This window comes from Atractosteus spatula, chromosome 13 (assembly GCF_055471065.1).
Source record: "Atractosteus spatula isolate fAtrSpa1 chromosome 13, fAtrSpa1.hap1, whole genome shotgun sequence".
In the NCBI taxonomy this organism is placed as follows: Eukaryota; Metazoa; Chordata; class Actinopteri; order Semionotiformes; family Lepisosteidae; genus Atractosteus; species Atractosteus spatula.
The window spans coordinates 16,191,146-16,215,531 of NC_142718.1; the positions used below are offsets into that span (position 1 = coordinate 16,191,146).

Genomic DNA, 24,386 nt, shown 5'->3' on the forward strand with positions numbered 1-24,386 from the left:
ATAGTGTGTTGAAAGTATTTAGTTTGTCTTTTTTTCTTTTTTAAGGGATCTCCCAGCAGGCCGAGTGTAAGTACACTTTATGTAAATAACCGCTTTTTGTGGTAAATTTTACTTGACTATTGTTTTATTTATTTAATGCATAAAACATGCCTCATGAAAAACCCATTAGTAAAATTTGATTTCATTTATGCTTAAAAAACAATATATCATACATCTGTTCAGTTAACTATATGAGCACATGACCTTTGATTCTTTGAGAGTGTTAGTTTTTCTTTAATGGCTTTCTCATATCCAGTCTTTTGAGGCATTACTTCTGTGGATCTTAATGCCAGTATCAAAGCCTCTGCAATCTTAAACTAAAACTATTGTCATCCTGCTGGAATTCTATTTTCAGTTCAGCTCCAAACTAGAGCAAATATCGAATTTAAAGTCGACCCTCAGTCAGGACTAACATTGATGATAAAAGGTAACAGCAAACACTTTCATCCCATAATTGGCACAGCTTATCACTAAACTACAACAGAAAAAAAATATTTTTGTTGAAAACACGCACTTTAATTATTCATACAAGTAATATATACGCTCGTTAGCAAGTAAGATATGATGGAAGAACAAGTAAATGGCTGAAGGACTTAAGTACACATCTACATTAAGAGGTCACTTTTTTATAAAGGACAGAGAAAATACATTTGTTAGAAATATTCACCAGCCAAAGTTTTTTGCAGTAAGTGGAAATATATATAAGCTAAGTCCTGTATGTCTACTACATTCTGGTTCCTGGGGATCAATGCAGTTTCAGTTGGATTTTAATTTTCTATTTTAGGTATTATTTTAGTGGTCTTTCTTAAAATTTTAAAAAGCTCACTTTTTCCATTCTCTTTTTGTGTGAGCTCCCATTTTTGTGCTTGTTTTAATAACAAAAGACCCGTAGTACCCACTTTGTTCACATTGATAATGTTATAGGTTTTTTACTTTTTAAGCCTTGCATAATTTTGCATTTGCTCATTTTTTTGCAGGAATCGACAATTCTTCATATTTGGAACCAGCACTAAAGTGATGGATGTTGAGGAATCATCCAATGGTTGCCTTTCTGTGGAATTTAGACATCTGGTAACGAGATGATATAATTTTAGGCCAGGCTGTGGTGATGTGAATTTTCCCATTATTGGTTGTCAAACAAAGATATGATTTTGAACTGTAAAGTAGGGGTCTAATACTTTAGTAAAGACCATTAACATCATTGCCAGTTTAGAGTATAAGTTTCTGTAGCTCATCTACTTCCTTTGTTTATTCTTTAGCAACTAAAAGAGCGAAAGTATGTAAACGGAACAAAAGGGAATGAGGTAAGACAACACTGAGGCTTTCATATCTACTACTTTCAAAATGAATGACTAATGTACAAATTCGTCTAATACAGTAAAGCTTTAGTATCTACTTTCTTTTGCTATTAAAAATAGAAAAATGCTGTTATAAAAATATCAAAATATGTGAAAGCTAATAGATTTAATTGAAACAAATGTTCATAATTAACATGGCAATCTTTTTTCCCAAGAATTTTAAAAGAATATGTAGCTTGTATGTCTTGAAATTACATTTTTCCTTACTATGCAGTGCAGGTAACAATATAAATTGTCCTGTCACAAAATAAAGCAAGGCATGCCATAGTAATTTTTGTAATTATTTTTTAATTTTATGCACAGGCAACAGTAGTACAATATAGATATATAATTGTCTTTGATTTGCTTTAACACATCGATTTAATTTTTTCATAGGGTCCTCTTACAGTCACGGAAGAACTCCATTCCATAAGCTTTGAGGCTCAATTCTGCATTCAGGGATTAAATATTGACTTAGAGGTTAGTTATAAAAACTTTCTTCATTTAGTAAATAAATTGTCACCACACAATGCACATTTTTCAGAATTAATTAAAATCATTAACCATTTAAACAAATCTGAATATATCATATACTATATCAACATAAAGACACTTATTAACGTCTGACAGTTTTATCTCATTCAGTTTTATATTAATGTATTATACATATTGTAACACTGCTGGGTATGCCCTAAGAAAATCTTTAAAATAGGAAAGTCCAGGAAAACAGATACAATAACATCCATATGGTACAAAACAAGTGCTTTTTATTTATAGTGCAAGAAAAAAAATAAAAAATACCAAACAAAAGGCTAAGCTCCCTTTTGAACTCCTGACTAAGGTTTTCAGACCATTACTATAAAAACTGGGCAGAGCTGCTTTAGCAGTTGCCAAAATGGGCTCTTCCAGTTTCTTCACAAAAACCTCTCATCTGCCCATGAGACTCTTAAAAAAAAACATTTCCAAAATAAGTCAAGTCATATTTCACAGTTTCAAAGTTCAGTCACCAGCAACTAGTCAGGTGGCTGAGGGCATTCTCCATAGCTTTTAAAGGGTTGCCTGTTTTGTTTGGGCCTCTTGCCCTCATACAATATGTTTGTAAAATATACATATTTTTATACATACAGTAAAAATAATAATACCTTACACTTATATAGCGCTTTTCTGGACAGTCCACTCAAAGCACTTTACAGGTAATGGGGACTCCCCTCTACCACCAATCTGTATTATTTACCTGGATGATGCGACAGCAGCCATAGTGTGCCTGTACACTCACCACACATCAGCTTTCAGTGGGAAGGAGAATAGAGCGATGAAGCCAATTCATAGATGGGGATTATTAGAAAACCATGATTGGTAAAGGCCAATGGGAAATTTGGCGAGGTTGCCACGGTAACATACCTACTGTTTTTGAGAAACACTCTGGGATTTTTAATTACCACAGAGAGTCAGGACATTTTACATCTGAAATATGGCACCTTTTTACAGTTTACTGTCTCCATCACTATACTGGGGCATTAGGACCCACACAGATTGCAGAGTGAGCACCCCCTACTGTCCCCACTACCAGCAGCAACCTTAGTTTTTCCCAGGAGGTCTCCCATTCAGGCTCACACCTGCTTAGCTTCAGTGGACTGCCAGTTGTGAGTTGCAGCATGAGATGGCTGCTGGCTTAATATATATGTAAAATCACATAATCACATTAATATATAATATAATATAAAATCATGCTAAGGTCATTATATTATATAGCTATCTTGGAAACAAACAAGCAGTAGAAAACCAAATATATACGTTTGTTTTTACATACTGTATGTTCAAACTGATAATAAACATTTATTTTTTCCAGACCTGCTCTTTGCCTCTTGTTGTTATTTCAAATGTAAGTCAGCTTCCAGGTGGCTGGGCCTCAGTAATTTGGTACAATCTACTGACAGATGACCCCAGGGTAAATGTTTACAGTACTTTTCTAAACTTTAAAAACTATTCTTAATTAGTGAAACATTTCTTGAAACATGCAGCTTGAAATATTTCTCTGCTTTCTTAACCTGATTAACCTCAAACACAAGTAAAGGTTTATTCCATGCTGAAAAGAGAAGAAAAGAAATGACACAACACACCCGAAGAAGGCTCCACAGCCAAAACCTTGTGTTTCTTTTCTTCTCTTTTCAGCATGGAATAAACCTTTACTTGTTCCTTTGCCGCCTTTGCATGCTGACGCAGCTACCTACTTGAATAACCTCAGAAACGTCCATCACTATATTATTTCTGATAAAAAGATGAAAGTGGATTACATTATGATTAAGTCTCTTTAGTTATAATTACAGAGATCAATTTGCGTCTGGTAGGTAAACATATCTCTATTCTGTTAGTGCCCTTCAATGCCCCAGTATTTCATAGTGTCAGAAAATACAACTTGGGTTTTGATTCTTTTGAATTGAAAAAGACTGATAGATAAATATGTACAAAATAAAAGAAATAGTGGGGAATCCATTATTCCCACATTGTTAATTCCCCAACAATAACAATGATTAACACATTTATCCAGAAACATGCACTTTCCAGATTTAATATAGCTTTACACAGTCTAACCATTTTTCATTTACCTTATTTGTGAAAATATAATTAAAGTTAAGTTCTGATGTCCTCAAATTGAGAAGTTAAGTTACCAGGGAATTAGATCTATTCTTCCTGGATGAGATAGTACTATCAAACATTTATTTTGCTCTCAAGGAGTCTTCTAGCACAATTGTGTAGAACTCCCACAACTCCTTGTGTTTAGAACTACCTCCTGTTTTAAATCTTAATGAATCTTCTCTTAATTACTTTTTTTGTGACCACATATCTGTCTGTTAGAAAAATATACCTCATGAAAAATTTACATCATGTGTTCTAATATGGGTTTGCACATGTAGATATATTTAACAAATGTGTAGACTAGATGGTTTACTTTGGGCATTATTATGAAAACCTTAACGATAATGTTTCATAAAAGAATAAGAACAGTGTGATCTAGTCCACTAATTCATAACCTGTCTCTTAATTTTAATTACTGTGAAAGTCATTATACCCTGTCTAATACTTCTAGCTAATGGGGTATGTGTTTTAACAAATAAGCACAGTAGAAAATCTTTATGGTTTACTTTGCTTTATAGACCAAAATCTATAAGTTATAAGTTATGTTTCAAATGTACAGGTATTAGTTCTAACTGTTGTTTATAGAATTATTTTGAAAATAATCTACTGTGTCATTCTTTTTTCCCCCAGAACCTATCTTTTTTCACTAACCCTCCCCCAGCAACCTGGAGCCAACTGTCCGAAGTTCTGAGCTGGCAGTTCTCTTCCTTTGCAGGCAGAGGACTTACAAAAGAGCAGCTTTGCATGCTGGGGGAGAAGCTCTTAGGTAAGGAGTCTATAAGTTTTATTTTGTAACAGAACAATGAAATATAACATCATCTCAATGTTTTATAAATCTTTGATCAATATCTGCTCAGTTCTAATGTACAGTAATACACAAAAAGCCTGAATATCTGAATATATGTGATAAACTGAGAAATAAAGAGAATATTGACTGTTCTGTTTATTTGATTCTTTGAGACTTGTTCTTTAAGCTGGACAAAGGTATTCATAGTCAGGTGGAAGAATGGTGTACACAGCCTCTAGTATTTTCTTAGTAAATTAGCAGAAGAGCTAAACCTGCCTTCAGCCAGCTGTTGAGAGAGTGCTTCAAGGCATAAATATCAAAGATTATAGTTTAGCTAATAACTGGGTAATTTGATGTTCCATATATTGTAAAACAAAATATAGTCTAATTGTTAAATTTTGTGATTTAGAAAAAGATGCATAGTTTCTGTAACATACAGTAAACGTCTGTCTGTTGTGCTGTGTGGTGCTTTCTCTTTCCTTTTAGATTATTTCATACTTGCATACGAATATTGGTGCAGGAAGTTTTGATTATGTAGAATAACTTGTAAAGTATGCAATCTGGGGGATGACTGCTGTATTTTTCACCTAATGTATTATCTTAAATCTAGATGATTTCTGTCATAGACAGGTTTTAAAAACATATAAATTATTTTTTGGTGTAATATAATCTACTGTATGCATGGACTTACCCAATAATAAAATGTATATTAAACATAAAATTCATACTAATCTCATGATTACAAACACAACAAACACAAATTGATTGCCTGTAAAGGAAAAATATGTTTTTATGTCTCAATACTTTCGGAGGTATATGTACTGTATATGGTGTGTAACAATGCAGGACTGGGAGGAACTGCTGCGAGCACCGGTAAAAGTCGATGCCCCATCTATGGGGGCAGAGGCACCAGTGTGAGGTTAGCGAAAACCAAAAAATAAATACAAAAAAGGGGAAAAACGAAAGAAAAAGGAAAAAGAAAAATGCACTGTGCACCGCGGCATCCAGGCTGATTTCCCTCTCTCTCTCACACCCGAAGAATGCTCCACAGCTGAAATGTTGTGTTTCTTTTCAGCATGGAATAAACCTTTACTTGTACCTTTACTTGTACAGCCTACGCACGCTGACGCAGCTAACTACTTGAACTAAAATAAATGTATGCAGTATATCACGTGGGTAGCTGCGTCACCATGCATAGCCTGCAAAGGAACAAGTAATAGGTTTATTCCATACTGAAAACAGATGCAATAAACCTATTACTTGTTCCATATGCAGTATATGATTACAAAATGTGCAGTAACATTTAAGACCAAGTACTTAGAAATCCAAATCGTGTTACATCTTGGAATGGACAAATGGGAAAAGGATTTAGAACACATATAGTGGGCCTCTGAACTTGGAGAGGGTCAAGAAGAAAAAGACGGCTTGTGCAGTGGAATAGGGAGAGAATGACATGGTTGGAGAAACAGACAGGAGGAAAATTAATAGAAATAGAAGAGGGCTACCCAAAAGGACTAAAAATATAATTACTGTGTAAGGGCACAGCAGTTCAGACAAGATGGCAGCCTTATCTGCACCACATTCCCCAGATATGTGACCAGTTATGAGAAGACAAATGAACAGCTGACTGTTTAAAAGGAAGTAAGAGGAGGCTTTCTGGGTCAGTGATATCTGCTGTCATGGGGTGGGAAGGAGCTGAAAGAAGGCAGATCATTTGTGTGCCCAATTCACCAGAGGGAGAAGGACTGACCATGATGCTTTGGATCTGAAAAGTGTGCGTTATTTCTGAGAGTTTGGAAAATTTGGAAAAGTCTCAGAGGAGACTGGGTTTTTAAGACTTGTTCGTTTTGAAGCTGGTAAACAACATATTATAGCTACTCAGCTGAAATAGTTATGGAATTGAAGTAGTCAATCAGGAGTTAAAAGGGGGCTAGGCTTTTATTTGGTTTATATGGTTGTGTTCACTTCTGCCTAGGGACAATTTTCCCAAAAGCAAATTAGCCTACCAGTATGTTTTTGAACTGTGGGAAACCATGGATAACCCACACAAACACAAAGAGAACATAGAAGCTCAATGAATATAGTGCCTCAAGGCCCCAGTGATGCAATGCAGCAATGCAGCAATGCTAATCACTATGCTACTCCTACTTTTAATTTATACATAACTCTGAAATTTATGTTATTAAAAGTCTGTTATTAAAATGTCTGTTATTAAAATGTTATTCTCCTATTAGAATCCCATATAACCTAAGACTTAGTGTAACTGTTTTCTTTGGATAGGTTAAAGCAGATTTGAGAAAATGCATTAGAAAAGTAGACAGCTACAGTATCTTTACATCTCCGTGAGAGAGTGATCTCAACTATACGGGTAGTTCTTGATTTTACATTGTGCACTTTTGGTTTAATATGCCTTAAGAATACAGTACCACTTATATACCACTTGGTATATACCAATTAGGACATATTCTCACTTTAATGTGAGTAAGCGTGGTCAGCAACAGACAACTCGATGAGGTGTTTCAAGACAATGTATATAGGACATACCCAGTTGTGCACAGGGATGAATAATGTCACTTGAGTGACACAGAGGCCACTAGAAATCTAGTTTTAGTGTTCTACCAGCCATCAATCATGACCCATTTTCACTTGCTTACAAAATACTGAATAGCATTTATAGCCTAAATTTAAACTTCTTAGTCTATGCCTTATGTTGAAAGTAAGGTTATGTGGAAAAAAAAACATTACTAAAATTCAGTGCAAAGAATTTGAAAATATTACATTGTTTCCATTTTAAAAAATTCAGTGATAATTCAATTCAACTGACAGATTAATTCAATAAGTAAAATTACTAAAATAATTTTAAAATAAATACTGAAAAATTAAGGTAAAAATACATATGAGAGGAAAATTAATAACTTCATTAATAATTCATAAGGTTACTTTAAAATAAATGTTATTTAAAGTGCTCGGACCAAAGATAGCTGTAGAGTCCAAATGTGTCTTTGGGCATTGGACCCAGAACACATACTCCTATTTTTAATGTATGTGTTTTTGATATATGCAACAATTTCAGAAACACATTTGCCATAAAAATCGAGAACTACTTGTACAAAGAAGCAGATGATGATATCACAACACTATCATAAAGTTCTTTAATATCCTTTTCTTTTATTTTAAATTAATGCTCATATTTAAATCGTCACATCCATATGAAAATTCTACAGTTAGAAATGCAAAATGGAACAAATGTAGAAAAGTATTTAAAGGCTGTAGTAGTTCAGGTGGGTAGTTGCTTCAGCATTCATAGGCTGCAAAGGAACAAGTAATAAGTTCATTCCATGCTGAAAAGAGAAGAGAGAAAACACAACTTTTCGGCCAAGGAGCCTTCTTCAGACCCAAAGAAGGCTCCACTGCCGAAACGTTGTGTTTTCTTTCTTCTCATTTCAGCATGGAATAAACCTATTACTTGTTCCTTTGCAAAGTATTTAAAGGTTTGTTTTAACATTATCATAAAATGATATATTGTGTTTTTGAAAAATATTGGTGTATTTTGCTTTTTAATTTTTCATGTATGATCAGTTTCTAATCTTATCAAAACTAATTGCATTATCTAAAACAAACTTTAAAACCATGGTGTTAAGACTATGACCATGCACAGAATTACAGCGTTAAGTAAGTCTATATACTGTACCATTTTTTATCAGTATTCTCTGAATGTTAGGAGCTTTGTAATGCACCACACTTCCTTGTATGAAATGAACATTTTGCATATTTTTATTTATTTGTTGTAATTAATCTGTTTTTCCCCTTTTAGGTCAGCAAGCTTCTCACAATGAATGTCATGTTCACTGGTCAAAAGTTTGCAAGGTAGGCTGTTGAAATGCACAGAATTATTTATAGGCATAAGCGTGATTAAATGAAAAATATAGTATTTGGTTTGTTTTCTAACATGGACTTATTGATATTGAAAACACAAATATAAACATGTATTTACATATGTTTCCTACAGATGCAGCCATTCAAAACGAGCGGGTTATACCACGATAAAGCGCGGTGCGCTTGTCGCAGTATAACACGGGTTACCGTATAATCCCGCATAATACCGCAAGTAAGATAATAGTATTCGGAATTTCCGCCAGGTGGAGCTAATAAAGCTCAACCTCTCATGTACAGCGTTTGAGCTGTCGCCTTCAAAGTCTTTACCGAAGATATTACTAATAGTATTAATAATGAATGACCTTGGACAAGCTGTAAACTCAAAGTATTACCCTGGTCCACATTCTTTGTAACCGTCCTTGTAAACAAAAAGACTTTATTTTTTCATTGACCGTATTTGTGAACAAAAAGACTAATTTTTCATTAACAAAAAATAATACCACAGCATTTCGTTGATCCAATCACGCATTTGTTTCCAATCATGCAAAGTCATTCTTGAGAATCTCCGATTCACCATGCCTTTCACATGCTCATAAAAGATATTAATTTAGGAACATAAACATATTACTGTATGTAAACTGTACTGTATATGGCTGGTCTTGGTACTGTATTTTAAAGAAAAAATACACACCAGTATTCCATTTCTCCTTAAACATTTTAAGCATCAAAGTCTTACATGTGGTTATTTCGGAAACGTTTTTACATGCTCCTTGCTCCCTCTGACCATGTTACTATACTGGACGTTTATACAGTATACAGTACTCTGTGAGAAAAGTGATAATTTTAAGCTTTTCTGCGAATACGCTCGATACCGGAGTAAACAAGCATACTTTTAGAATTTGATTAATAGGGAATATAATATGGAATCGCGTATGTAAAGAAATTAATAACAATATACTTATATTCATGTACTGTAACACAAACAGTAGTATATACTGTACACATACAGTGTCTATTGATATGTGTAGGGCTGTTTCACCACTTGTCATGTGACTGTGCTAGTGGCGTGATGCTTTAAGTGCCTGAGTTATAAGCAAGAGGTCGGCTGTTCAAATCCAGCTAGCGCCACAAATTTTCTTTTAACAAACATTTCTTTGAAAAAATAAAATAGCAATATTATGGACAATTAATTGACTTTTTTATATTTCTAAATATCACAACATGTTCGAATCTAAGTCATTTTTTAATAACAATGAATAGTCACAGTCTTTCCCTCTGAATTGCTCCAGTAGCAGGAACCTGTATCGCGTGGATCCCTTTAGATCTCCCTTCAGATTTAAAAGGTTATTAATAATATCTTCGGTGTCGCATCTTCCCAGTTTAGCTGATCTTTGCTGCCTATGCATGTTTACACAGCCCCCTGGGTAAACTATCATACTTGACTGAGTATATACTACTGTTTGTGTTACAGTACATGAATATAAGTATATCGTTATTAATTTCTTTACATACGCGATTCCATATTATATTCCCTATTAATCAAATTCTAAAAGTATGCTTGTTTACTCCGGTATCGAGCGTATTCGCAGAAAAGCTTAAAATTATTACTTTTCTCACAGAGTACTGTATACTGTATAAACGTCCAGTACAGTAACATGGTCAGAGGGAGCAAGGAGCACATAAAAATGTTTCCAAAATAACCACATGTAAGACTTTGATGCTTAAAATGTTTAAGGAGAAATTAAATACTGGTGTGTATTTTTTCCGAGACCAGCCGTATACAGTTTACATAATATGTTTATGTTCCAAAATTAATATCGTTTATGACCTTCAGATGCATTATGCTCCTATTCTTTTCATGCTCAGCTACTAAAATTTCCCTTCAGTGGTAAAATTCCATAGAAATATTCAATACTAAAATGTGCACAGTAAAGCCATTAAATGATTAAATCTTTCCATGACTGACCAACGCACCACGAGTGCCCCGGTCTGTCATTTTGGCCAGCCAATCACGTACCGCGGTGTGACGCGTTATGACGCGTTATGACGTAGGGAAATGCCTGCGGTACGTGTTTGTACCGCGCACTTTGAATGGCTGCATCTGTATGTGTCCTATGTTTTTCCTATACTGTACACGCATTGGATTAAATTATAGAAGAACCTAGTGCATAAGTTACTGGGTCCTGGTGAGCAAAAAAAAATCAACAGGTTAAACAGATAATTTTCCACATGATTTTTAAATGTTTTCAGATTACATAATATTTCTCTATCAGTGTCATCAGTAGGTTTTCATAATGTGTGAGACTGAACTGTAGACTCAGTTGTAAAGGAGGTGTGTCTCCTTTACAGTGCTACCCCTTTTTCTTCTTATATCCTCTTTTCTAAGATTCTTGTTTCCATGTGATCCTGTTATCCTGTCTTCTGTCTTAATCCTTTAAGAACTTAACGATTTAACTGCAGATTGTTTAGCTTTAGATAAAACATTTACAATGTTTGGCCATGTTTGACTGTTTCAAGGCTAAGATATAACCCATGTCCATGAGCATGTGACCTCCCAAGCAAACATATTGGTGAAATCACACAGCTGCTCAGCACCAGACCCAAAAAACCTGTTTGTTGAAAAACAAACTCACTGTGCACAGGCAGATCTTGAACCCTGGTCATGGATTTCTGATATTAGCACTCTATTGTATGAGCTGTAACACAACAGGAAGGTTAAGTTAATTAGCTTTTGTAGTTACTGCATACAAATGCATCCTTACACAAAATAATTATAGTTCTTGCGAGGATATTTATTCTGTGATAAGAATACCTTTGAGTTCTGAGACCATCAGAAAAAGGGGCTAAAAATAAGGTTTTGCCGTAAATTTATTTCAGCTTCCAGCTGTCACTGTTCTAACCTGTAGAATTTCCATTCCATGTTTTTACCTGTTACTTCACCAATTGCTGTTGAAGTTTTATGAACTTATGTCTATCATACTTGCAATTTAATAAACATAAAATTACACATTCATTTTATACATCACAGTTATTTATATTACTTTCCATAGGTACCATATAGTACTTTGTGCTGAAAAATATGATCAGATGTTTAGCAATAAATAAACAAATGGAATGGCTGAAAGCAGTTTTATTGATTATGCTTACATTCTCTTATTACAGCACTGTTTGGGAATAAATGATATTTTAAATACTACCTTGAGTAAATTAAGTCAGCATCTAAGGTATAACTTAGACTTTACCATTTCTTGCTATAATACATAATGAACAGAATCTAGAACAGAACAGAAGAACAGCTAATCTGCAGTTTCTATATTAACAACCTAACAGGTGTAACTAATCAATTAAAATCCATAGTTATTTCAGAACAGTTTTTATATTTTCAATATGACTTTTGTCACATTAGTGCCTAAAAATGTTTGAAATGAATAGTGCTACTACAAACTACTGTACATCCAAGCAAACTCTTGGTAGTCTGTGTGTGACATGCACATATGCATATAATGTATTCATATTTATTTTGAAAATATTCATATATTTCTTCTTACCTTTGGTAATGGTACAGATGCAGCCATTCAGAATGCATGTCAAAACTGGTGTCTGCAGTAAGCAAAATGCACTGACCGGAGTATGATTCAGCTTGCAAATTTAGCTTTTTACTACCCAAAGAACATTGATACAGTAGATGGCATTTGTGGTGAAATAGACACGTATCGCTAAGTACCGGTACTATTAATATCTCTCAATCAAATACTCCATTTTGCAAAAAAAATATTGATTTGAAACCTTTTGCATCATGTGTTTTGTGTCATCCAATGAATAAAATGATGATCTTCAAACTTTTGAAATGCACGCATTGATAGGCCCATTGTTATGATACATCATTCTTCAAAGTCACCCTAGTCTATAACATGAATGGCTGTTCTGGTAATCACACCCGTGATGGTTATACAGGGGAGCATTGGGAGGCAATGCCCCCCCCAAAAAATGTCAATACTCTAATTCAGGGGCATAGGTATGGGTGAGCCTGGCCCACCCAGTCAAAGAGAGATTCCTCTCTGACCCAGTCAATTAAAAGAAAAATTGACGGTGTGATGATTGTCATAGCGTTTCTAACCAATAAGAAAATGAAACAAATAAAATGGGGAGGTCAATGTGATACAATTGGCTAAGTCGCTGTCAAACTCTTGACGTTGGAGTAAAACAAAAAATCCCGCCAGTTGTGGTAAAAAATCGAGTAAGCTACTCACATATGAGCTTGCCAAAGTTAATAATGGAAAACAAATCTCATTTAAGAGAAGCACGCTTTGACAGGTCCAATTCTGGACAGTTATGATATTCAATGTCAAGCCTGTATTTGCTTTGTGATGTACACCAAACATCACACGCCAACTCAAAATACATCATTAGACTAAATTAGGCCTGTTTACATGATGTTATTATTTCCGTGCCAGCCGTGGCATCCCTGTGTGACTTCTGTAAAGTTTTCTAACTTAATTGTGCTTGCTATAATTTTGTTGGGACGGTTTGTTGGTTAGCATTGGCATGCCTTTGTTCATTAGTCTGTAGCTACTGTAGCTGTTTTTCCATAGCTGGTTTTACATAAATTTTTTTCTTCATGTTGCATTTTGCTTTCGGAGTCTATGTACTGTGTGCTTTATAGCACGTATGGGTGCGTTTGTTAATTCACCCGCAATGCCTGGCAGTGCACTGGTTCAGGTGTCTGTAAAGCAGAAGTCTCTTTATTTCATATGCTGCGTGCCGATTCCTTATGTCCCTAATGTCAGAAATGGATTATTCAATGACTGCTGTCAGAACACCACAAAACCATTTAAACAATGCCTGAAGTAGCCTATTAATTGTGACTGCACTAGCATATGATGTGCTGCTGTGCCCATTTGAGAGTGCATGCTTTCCAATTGTGCCAAATGCTTCTGTACATGTGTATATAGGGCCAAGGTGGCTTTTCGCAAACGTAAGAATAAATAATTCTTTAGTTTTGATTCTAACTTGTCTGTTTTTGTACAACGTGTTGAACAAGATTTGAACTTTAAATGTAATGATATGTAGGGCACAGTTGTGTTTGCTGGTTGGGAGTGATGTGTGTTGAGGGGGGAGGGGCCCCTTGAAATTCTGTAGCCCTGGGGCCTGTGATAGTCTTAATGCAGCTCTAGCCCTGAGGCATTGCCCGATCCACAAACAGCCTCATCCCTTTACAGCAGGCCTACTATTTGCCAGTGCAAATGGCAAACTGCATGTGAATGAATTAATTTCAGTGTGAGTTTTAGTCAAACAGGTCATTTTGTCTCGTCTTAATTCACTCAAACAAAAATGCAAAACAATTTAGTCTTCTGTCATCATCGTCAATTATTTTCGTGAGTGTTTCATCATTGTTAACTAAAAATGAAAAAAAAGGTCATCAATTAATATTTTCATCACAATTTTTCGTTGATGAAGTTAACACTGTATGGTTCTATTGAGTTACTATATGAGAGAAGATCCAGAGGCATTCTCAACATTTCCAGAGAAATGTGGGAAATGCAGAAGTTGTCAAACCAATACCTCCTTTATTGTGTGAATTAATTCAATTCAATTTATTTTTATATAGCGCCTGGATCACAACAGGGATGTGTCTTGTACCCATTTTTGTACATTATTTTACAGTAACAATTGTAAAAGCAAACACAGAGACAGACTCGTTATTAAGTCTGGTAATGACACAGTCCTGGTCAGCTTATTAATGGACCCAGAAAATCCTCACGGGTCCATTCCATCATAAATTTCACTAAATGGTGTCCCAAGTGCCCTTTTTTCTCATTTTCAATTCAATTCATTTTTATATAGCGCCTTTCACAACAAGGTTGCCCCAAGGCGCTTAATAATGCAAGTGATCTATGTTGTGAATACAGAACAGAAAAGACCAGAAGACAAGGGAGGAGAGGAACCAAAAACTCCTTAGTAAGGAGAAAGAAAACCTCTAGGGGTCCAAGGTCAACTGGCTGCCCAACCCCTTTGGGCATGCTAACATTATACAATAAAAAAAGAAATAAATGAATGAGGGTATTAATCCATCCATCATGTCTTCTGTATGTCAGTACTCCATGCAGATCTCTGTAGACCAGCAAAATCCTCCTAAACGATACCAATATCCACGATGCCCCTCTTGTATCCATGGCAGTGGTGCAGCATCCAACTCAGATGGTGCCCAGCCCGGGCAATATCCGGACATGTGGGGAAGAGAATAGGATAGTTTACCTGAATTACCTCCAAGATAACTAGTCAAGGATGCGCCTCTGGTAAAAGAACATTTAAAGAAGGCTCAGGAAGGCCAAAGATTGCACTACATAATGCTGCTTCTTCCTATTCCCAAATGTAAAATATATACTCATTGACAAGGACCTTATAATAATAGCTTACACTTATATAGCACTTTTCTGGACATTCCACTCAAAGGGGTAATGGGGACTCCCCTCCACCACCACCAATGTGCAGCATCCACCTGAACGCTCACCACACATCAGCTATCAGTGGGGAGAAGAGGAGAGTAATGAAGCCAATTCATAGAGGGGGATTATTAGGAGGCCATGATTGGGCCAATGGGAAATTTGGCCAGGACACCAGGGTTAAAACTCCTGGGATTTTTAATGATCAAGAAATGCCCTGGGATTTTTAATGACCACAGAGAGTCAGGACCTCGGTTTTACATCTCATCCGAAGGACGGCACCTGTTTACAGTATAGTGTCCCCGTCACTATACTGGGGCATTAGGACCCACATGGACCATAGGGTGAGCGCCCCCTGCTGGCCCCACTAACACCTCTTCCAGCAGCAACCTTAGTTTTTCCCAGGAGGTCTGGTCACACCTGCTTAGCTTCAGTGGTTTGCCAGTTGTGAGCTGCAGAGTGATATGGCTGCTGGCTTATGAGGTGATTGAGCAAACAAGCCCTTTTAACAATAAAATCTTCCAGCCAGATAAGAAGAAAAAGGACCTAATTTATCATGTAAATTTGATGAAGGCCTAGAGGGAGATGAAAATGAAGCCTCTTCCCTTGTTAATGTATGCATGTGTGCAAGGATCTGCAACAATATCACCTGACCTAATGGAGAAACAGAGAGCAGTAATTAAAGAGTGGCATTGAAAAGCCAATAATCAACAAAGATTTAATATTAGTGATATTATGAAACCAAACCAAAAATGCATTTTCATCTACCTTGAATCCCCCTCCTTCCTCACATTCTCCCCTGCAGAATGAAAAATCACCAAGGTGTAGAAAAATAGGGAAATGGGGATGTGGGAAAAGAGTGATTTGATATAATGAGAAATTCAGTGAGACAGGTCATACTGTAGTAGAGTATGTTATGCTTAGCAAGACCATCATGTTCTTAAGTGTGAATATACTTTTGCTGATTTAATATAGTACATATATATTTTTTATATTTTATTATTAGAGAAAAAGTCTTTATTATCCCTAAGGGGCCTAAAGTACCACTTGCGCATTGGTTGAAAATCGAATCCTACATGGCAGGAAAAAGTCCTACTGCTGAACAGCCAACGCATAACTCAGATTGGACAAGATACAATTGTTAAAAACAATGCCTTCCAAAAGTATTCAGACCCTTTAAAAGTTTTCAAATGTTGCTGGCTTACAAATGACAGATATACATCTTCTTCCTTAAACAGACTGGGTTTTTTAATCCAGTAAATGTGACTTCAATGGTGTCAATGCCATGGTAAGGCAATTATATCCTCATTAGGGCAATTTCTTTCACCTGTGTAAACGTAGAGTTTCCAAAGCACAGGAGTCTGAAAACCTATGCAATCAGCATATTTCAGTTTTTGACTTTCTTTAAGCTATCTGCTGACAAATAACTAATTATCTTTAATTTTTTTCTGTTTAAGCATGTGAGTTTCCAATAGAAATACTGATTGGAGAAATCGGTATCATTTGTAATCCAGCAACATTTGACAACTTTTAAAGGGTTTGAATACTTTTGCAATGCACTATGTATAAATGTATATGAACAATATATGTATATTATAATATATATTAAAATTATTGATGTTATAATTACTTGCAAAGGAAATGAAATGCATAAGAAAACTATACTAAATTACTAAGAAACTCACTAAAAAACAGTATATTGTAAATAATGTGTATACATAAGAATAAGAAAAAAGTTATTGATACTTTGTATCCTATATGTAATAAAAAAAATAATTAAAAATCTGTGTTACTTTACAGAATGATTAGCTCATGAAAGCACTTATGGGTTAAAACATTTAATTTTTTGTTTTAAAAATAAGATTTGTTTGACAATCATACAAATGAGTGGTACATTAAAGATTCACTTCACCGCCTGACAGATGTGACAGAGAAGTCCAGTCTTGCATCAGATTATTTGAAAAAAAGTTGTGCCATTTGTCATGATAAAGCGCTTGTTGCGTTATTTTAAGTTCAAGTTCACGTTTACTGTCATTATACTCATATACAGGTATATGGTATAACGAAATGCTGTTAAGCTAGCTCTCAGACGATACGTAGTACAAAAAAAACAACAACAATACAATTGTATAATAAAAGAAAGACAGAGACAACAAGCAGTGTGCAAAAACAACAACAGGCAGTGTGCAAAACAACAACAGGCAATGTGCAAAACAACAAAAAGGTAACGGGTAATGTGCAAAAACAACATCAGATGTGCAAAAACATGCATCAACAGAATGAAATAGAAGGATAGAAATTATGGGGAGTGAGCTTTTTGACATGTGAGGTAGAGTTAGATTTCAATGTGTGAGTTTTTAGTTAGAAAGAAGAAAGAAGGCACTGTGAGGTTCAGATCATAGGTGAGAGGTGAGGTGAGAGTGAGAGAGGCTGGGAGTTTAATAGTTTGATAGTGTGGGGGTAAAAACTGTTCCTGAGTCTGGTAGTCTGGGCCCGAATCCTCCGGTACCGTTTTCCAGATGGTAGAGGGTCATACAGTCTGTAGCTGGGATGTGTGGGGTCTTTGATGATGCTTAGAGCTTTCCTCAAGCACCGTCTGTCATAAATGTCCTGTATAGATGGGAGGGCAACCCCAGTGATGGACTGGGCAGTTTTCACCACCCACTGTAGGGCTTTGCGGTCAGCAATACTGCAGTTGCCGTACCACACTGTGATGCAACCTGTCAGTGTGCTTTCTGTAGTGCATCTGTAAAAGTTAGTGAGGATCTGGGGACATATCTTAGCCTTCTTCAACCGTCTTAGGAAGTACAGGCACTGTTTCGCTTTCTTGATCAGACAGGTGGCATTGAGAGACCATGTGAGGTCCTCGGTGATATGGACGCCAAGGAATTTAAAGTTACTGACCCTTTCCACTTCAGTCCTGTTGATGTGGATAGGGGCATGTCTGTTTTGCAGTTTCCTGAAATCAACGATCAGCTCCTTGGTTTTGCTGACGTTGAGGGTGAGGTTGTTGTCTTCACACCACATTGTAAGGAGATTGACCTCCTCCCTGTAGGCCCTCTCATCATTGTCTGTGATCAGACCTACAACTGTGGTGTCATCGGCAAACTTGATGATGGGGTTGGTGTTGTGTTTGGCCTTACAGTCGTGGGTGTAGAGGGAGTAGAGTAATGGACTAAGCACACACCCCTGGGGGACCCCAGTGTTCAGAGTTAGTGTGCCGGAGGTGTGGTTTCCAAGCCTGACAGCCTGAGGTCTGCCTGTCAGAAAGTCCCGAATCCAGTTGCAGAGGGTGGTGTTGAGACCCAGTGCACTGAGTTTCTTGACTAGTTTCTCTGGAATGATAGTGTTAAAAGCTGAGCTGAAGTCGATGAATAGTAGTCTTGCGTATGTGTTCTTTTTATCCAGATGAGATAGGGCAGTGTGTATGGCAATGGAGATCGCGTCATCTGTAGATCTGTTGGGCCGGTAAGCAAATTGGTACGGGTCCAGTGTGTTTGGGATGGTGTCCTTAATGTGCTTCATGACCAGCCTCTCGAAGCACTTCATGATGACAGGTGTTAGTGCCACCGGTCAGTAGTCATTAAGACATGTCACTGTGGTTTTCTTCGGTATTGGGATGATGGTGGTTGTCTTGAAGCAGTTGGGGACTACGGCTTGGGCCAGAGACATGTTGAAAATGTCTGTGAATAAACCTGCCAGTTGATTGGCACAGGCTCTGAGGATGCAGCTGTGTATGCCGTCAGGTCCTGCAGCCTTGCGTGTGTTCACTTTTTGCAGAGATCTCCTCACCTCATCTGCAGACAGTGAGAGCAGCTGGTCAGCTCTCATGGCTGGTTCTGTGTTGCTGGCTTCAAACCAAGCATAGAAGGTGTTGAGCTCGTTAGGCAGGGAGGCATCATGGGCAGGTGCATAGATGTTCTTCCTCTTGTAGTCTGTGAGGGCCTGTATACCTTGCCACATGCGCCTTGGGTCATTAGTGGTGAAGTGTTCCTCTTATTCCTGTTTGAGTGTGTTTTTTGCATGTTTAATACCATTGTTTAGATTGAACCTGGCTGACCTTAGTTCTGATTTATTGCCTGATTTGAATGCTGCATCACTTGCTTTGATTAGGATGCGAACCTCACTGTGGTTTCTGGTTAGGAAAAGCTCTTATTTCTTTTGTGATTGTGACATCGTCAGCACATTTCCTGATGTAGCTAATGACTGACGATGTGTGTTCCTATATGTCGGTGTATGATCCCTGTGTGGCAGCCTCTTTAAACACACACCAGTCAGTTTAAATGGCTGCATCTGTATATTTCACTGCTAGATAATAATAACACATTTAATGTGTAATTTTTCATTTGGACTTTATTCCTGTTTTTTGTTTCATAGGATTTTTTAGGTGTTTTTGACTTGAATTTAAGCAATATTGTTTTAAATATTAAAACTGCTATAACTATTGCTCAAAAGTTTTTTTTTCTTTTTGTGTAGTGTGGTTTAAATATCTTGTTTTGCATGCAGGAGAATATTCCTGGAAAGCCTTTCAGCTTCTGGCTCTGGTTAGACTCTATACTGGAACTCATTAAGAAGCATCTCTTGCCTGTTTGGATAGATGGGTAAGTACTGGGAATGGGTTAGCAGAGTAAAAAATTCAAAAGCAATATAAAGGTTTAATTGGGGTGTTTTACATAACTTCCTATTTTGCCCATTACTTTTCTGTAGAATATTTTAAAAAGTGGAAAAACATTGATTAGCTATTAAGAGGTTAAATATTTGGATGTATATTTTTCCATTTAAAATTGTGAATTTAATTGTGAATTGTGAAATTAAAATTGTTAATTTTATTAACATAGATGTCTGGCTCACAAATTTGACAGAGTTGCTGTTTTAGTGATAAAAGTTAAAACTAGCTTTTATAAAAAGGACATTTCCACATGCAGACAGCTTTTACAGTACCCGCATCCCGCCACCAGAGGGGACCCAAACAGATAGTACATACCTCATCCACTCTGGGGAGGTGTAGGTTAATCAGACCTCGTTAACCCATCACCATGCCTCCCCTTCAGCCTACTTAAACCATGCTCCCTGTTTCAACCTTGCTCAGTATTAGGTTTACAAACTTGAGAGCTACACATCCTGTTTCCCTAAGATATTCTCTGCTTCCTTTTTTGGCCTTTGGACTTTTTGCCTTGCCTTTTGACCACAAATTCTGGATTCTCCTTTGGATAATTATTGCTTCAAAATCTTTTGTCTTTTTGACTGTTTGTTTGGACTACTACAGCCTTGGATTTCCCAGATTTCCTTGTAACCACATAGGCTTCATCCTTTACCATCAGCTACTTGTAGCATAACAATGACAGCAAATATAAAAATGCATGGGAAATCCTAGTCATGATAATCAAAAAAGTATATATAGACTGCAAATCTTTTACGTTTTATTTTTCCGTGTAGAATATCAAATGGGCTAATTGGAAAAGTTAATAAATCTGCCAATTTGAAGCAATGTAATATCAGCATTAGAGTACAATCATCCTAGCTTTGAGCCATAGCTGTATTATTACATAGATATAAATGGTATTCCCTAAGCGGCAGGACACCGTTTGCCAAGCAGTATCAGTGATGGATTGGATGGAATTGAGCAACCTGTAGGCACCTGCAATCTTGCATTTACAGTATATAGGCAAGAGCTTTTTCTGTGTTCCTGTCATTCAACTAGCGTATTCACTGGAGCATAAAAGAAGCAGAAAATCTGACAATAGATGTCACATGTCTCCATCATTCCTGTGCTGGTACAAGGGCTGTAATGATCATTAATGTTCTTAATGTATTTGGCAGGCAATGATAATTGTTTACAATTATATGGTGCTTTTCATCCCTAACGATTTTAATGTGCATTTCATATGAAGAGGGACCCAGTTCATCCAAGATTAATCGCAGCACCCATCACAGTGATTATCAGCAAATTATGCACAGACAGCCCAACTACAAAGCAATTCTGTGTTGAAGAGAAAATGACAATTGACTTAGGAGGAGATATTACACAGGCTAGATTGTATATGTCTAGAGTGATATTTAGCAAGGACACCAGGGTAAACGGCAACATTAATTAATTAATGTAAATTAGCCCAATGTGAAAATGTAGCTCACATCCCCTCACCAATTATCTAACTGATCAATTATTAATCCACCTCATATGAGCCTTTATACAAAATATAGAAGTTCTAACAACCTGTAGTGGCAGATCAGCTGAAATGACTATCCTCGTTACCGCTGGCCTGCCATAATGATCAATAGTCATAAGCTCAGTTTTTGGTTACAAATACATTGCATGAGAATAATGTCCATCCATAGTTAAAAGTCAACAAACAATCTTTTAAATGTTGGCCATTTAACATCTATTTGATTTAAGATCTGATAACATCTTTTGATTTAGGTATATCATGGGGTTCGTCAGCAAGGAGACAGAACGTGCTTTACTGAAGGAAAAGGAGCCAGGAACATTTCTCTTAAGATTCAGTGAGAGCCACTTAGGTGGAATCACTTTTACATGGGTTGATCAGTCTGAGAACGGTAAGCATGGATTGCCGATAGTGGAATAACTAAATTTAACATTTTTCATCTGATCTGTTTATTACTTAAAGGTAAATATTTTTTATTGCTTAAAGGCTCAGTCTATAAGGCAGTGTTTTGCAGTGCTTTTCATCTGTAAGTTAATGTTAGATCACGCATCTTCAACTGTGCTCCTGATGAGACCCTATCTATCAGGTTTTAAATGTTCACCTTTAAAGAGATGTCATGCCACCTAGCAATTAAAGTTTCTTCTCTGTTTATTTTCTTTGGTGGTTTTTGGGCATCTTCTTCAGACTGAATGTCCTGAATAACCCTATTTATCTCCAAGTCCAAGTCCGTTTTGGGTAGAGGGGGGTGGAAGACAATGCTAGGCATTTTTTTAATAATCTGTATTTGTATTGTTTCAATTGGTCACACATGCATATAGCCTCTACATATAATTTGATAGTACCTCTGAAGCAAACCCTTTTTGCTTTGTTCCCTTTTGTTAAGGTTGTCTGTAACTTTTATCTTCAAAGGAACAAATAATAGGTTTATTCCATGCTGAAAAAAAGAAGAAAGAGAACACAACGTTTCGGCCGTGGAGCCTTCTTCAGGTGTGAGAGAGACAGGGCAGTAGGCAAAGGTAAAGTAGCGGGAGAACAAAGGTTGGGAGGGAGGAGAAGTGAGAGGCGGGAGCAGGGGACAGAAAGAGAGGCCAATCAATCACACCTCTCTGCACCCATTCTGACTTCACACCTCTTGATTGGCCTCTCTTTCTGTCCCCTGCTCCCGCCTCTCACTCCTCCTCCCTCCCAACCTTTGTTCTCCCTCTACTTTACCTTTGCCTACTGCCCTGTCTCTCTCACACCTGAAGAAGGCTCCACGGCCGAAACGTTGTGTTCTCTTTCTTCTTTTTTTCAGCATGGAATAAACCTATTACTTGTTCCTTTGCAGCCTACGCATGCTGACGCAGCTACCCACCTGAACTTTTATCTTCAGTTTTGTTTTATACAGAGAAACCTCTCATAGAGCTGCCTCCACCCTTGTTTAGCTTCTGAGAACCAGCAGATATTTTGTATGTGTAAATTACATTGTAGTGATAACAATGCATTTTTATATTGTAGGAGAAGTGAAGTTCCATTCTGTGGAGCCATACACCAAAAGCCGCCTCAGTGCACTTCCTTTTGCAGATATTATTAGAGACTATAAAGTTATAGTGGATGGGCTCGTCCCAGAAAACCCACTAAAATTCCTTTATCCAGGCATTCCTAAAGATGAAGCATTTGGAAAACATTACAACAGTCAACAAAGCAAAGGTAGGTAATTACATTTATTGTACTTTTATTTTAAGCACAAATGGTGGCAGCAAAAAATTTTATATATAATTTTCTTTACGCATTTAATAACACAATCTTAAAAATGTGACTGTATAAAATGATTACATTAGAACATTGAGAACAAAAATCAAGGTGTTTAAGTAACATATCTTTCCAAAATCTGACTCTTATGGTCAAAGAAAGACTATTTTAACAGAACAATAGTCATTTTTTGGTATTAAAGAAGTGTTTGTTAATAGCTATTAGCATTATGATGTCAGGCTGTTCCAAGAATCAGATGACTTTTTGTGTCTTTTCTTACAGCATCACAGTATATTACTTCACATTTGATTCCAGTCTCCCAGTTGTGAGTGGATTTTAAAATTCAGACTTTTCCGTTGTTTTGCTGTATATTGTCTAAAAAGCATTTAAATAATGCTGGTCATGTTTTTATTTCAGTACAAATACTGCCTCTGCTCCATCCTCGTCTCTAGAGTTACCCATGTCACCTGGAATGTTTGATATACTGAACCAACAACTTAGCCCTTTGGAAATTGAGACTGCTGTAAGTTTTTCTTATGTTTCTAAATCAAGCAATAACAGTCCTATATTTATTTAAAACTTAGAAAGAGATTGGTGAAGGTAACCAAAACAACTACATGTAAGTTGGAAACAACAATGTAAATTCACTTAATAGGGTGTGTCCAGTGTGCATGTGCATCCAGCACAGCCTGTATACACCATGTCTACTAGCATGTGGAATTCTGAAGGAGGAGTGCAGCACTGTTCTACCACTACAAAGTCAATCAACAGATGCCTGAATGATGGTGGTGGAAAATTGTCTCAGTCGTTGTTCCAGAATATCCAATTGTAAAACACTAGGATTGGATGTGCCGTAATGGGATCTTTCATATACACTTCCAGTGTACTTTACAAAAATACAGAAAGTATTCACCTCCTGAACATTCCAAATATTTTCGTGTTACAATCAGACTTTTTAATGCATTGAAATGATTTTTCCCCTTTGTTCACACAACATTTGCAACAATTTAAAACAGCAAAAAATATTTTTATTGTATAAAAACATTAAGCAGCATGGTGGTGAAGTAGCTAGCATTGCTGCCTTGCAGAGCTGGAGCCCAGGTTTCAATTCTAGACCTGGGGTGCTACCTGTATGGAGTTTGTATGTTCTCCCGTTGTTTGTGTGTGTTTCTTCCCAAAGTCCATAACCATCCTGGTAGGTAAATTGGCTTAGGGAAAATTGGCCATAGGTGTAAGTGTATGTGTATCTACCCTGCAATGGACTGGTGTTCTGTCTAGGGTATACCCATTGCTTGCCAGGATTGTCTCCAGCTCCCCCTTTGACCCTGAATTGGAAGAAGTTAGAAAATGGCTGGATGGAGCAAAAATTTAT

The 24,386-nt window shown here is 36.6% G+C and overlaps 1 protein-coding gene across 1 annotated transcript in view; it reads left to right on the forward strand.

Moving 5' to 3' along the window:
* stat4 (signal transducer and activator of transcription 4) overlaps nucleotides 1-24,386 on the forward strand; it is a 116,338-nt gene that overhangs the window by 82,978 nt on the left and 8,974 nt on the right. The window contains exons 12-23 of the mRNA XM_088930204.1: nucleotides 46-66; nucleotides 1,017-1,110; nucleotides 1,299-1,343; nucleotides 1,773-1,856; nucleotides 3,226-3,324; nucleotides 4,644-4,779; nucleotides 8,615-8,667; nucleotides 19,626-19,720; nucleotides 21,538-21,674; nucleotides 22,781-22,972; nucleotides 23,297-23,339; nucleotides 23,432-23,537. Coding sequence (XP_088786330.1) covers nucleotides 46-66; nucleotides 1,017-1,110; nucleotides 1,299-1,343; nucleotides 1,773-1,856; nucleotides 3,226-3,324; nucleotides 4,644-4,779; nucleotides 8,615-8,667; nucleotides 19,626-19,720; nucleotides 21,538-21,674; nucleotides 22,781-22,972; nucleotides 23,297-23,339; nucleotides 23,432-23,537 — 1,105 coding nt within the window. The remainder of the gene's footprint in view (nucleotides 1-45; nucleotides 67-1,016; nucleotides 1,111-1,298; nucleotides 1,344-1,772; nucleotides 1,857-3,225; nucleotides 3,325-4,643; nucleotides 4,780-8,614; nucleotides 8,668-19,625; nucleotides 19,721-21,537; nucleotides 21,675-22,780; nucleotides 22,973-23,296; nucleotides 23,340-23,431; nucleotides 23,538-24,386) is intronic.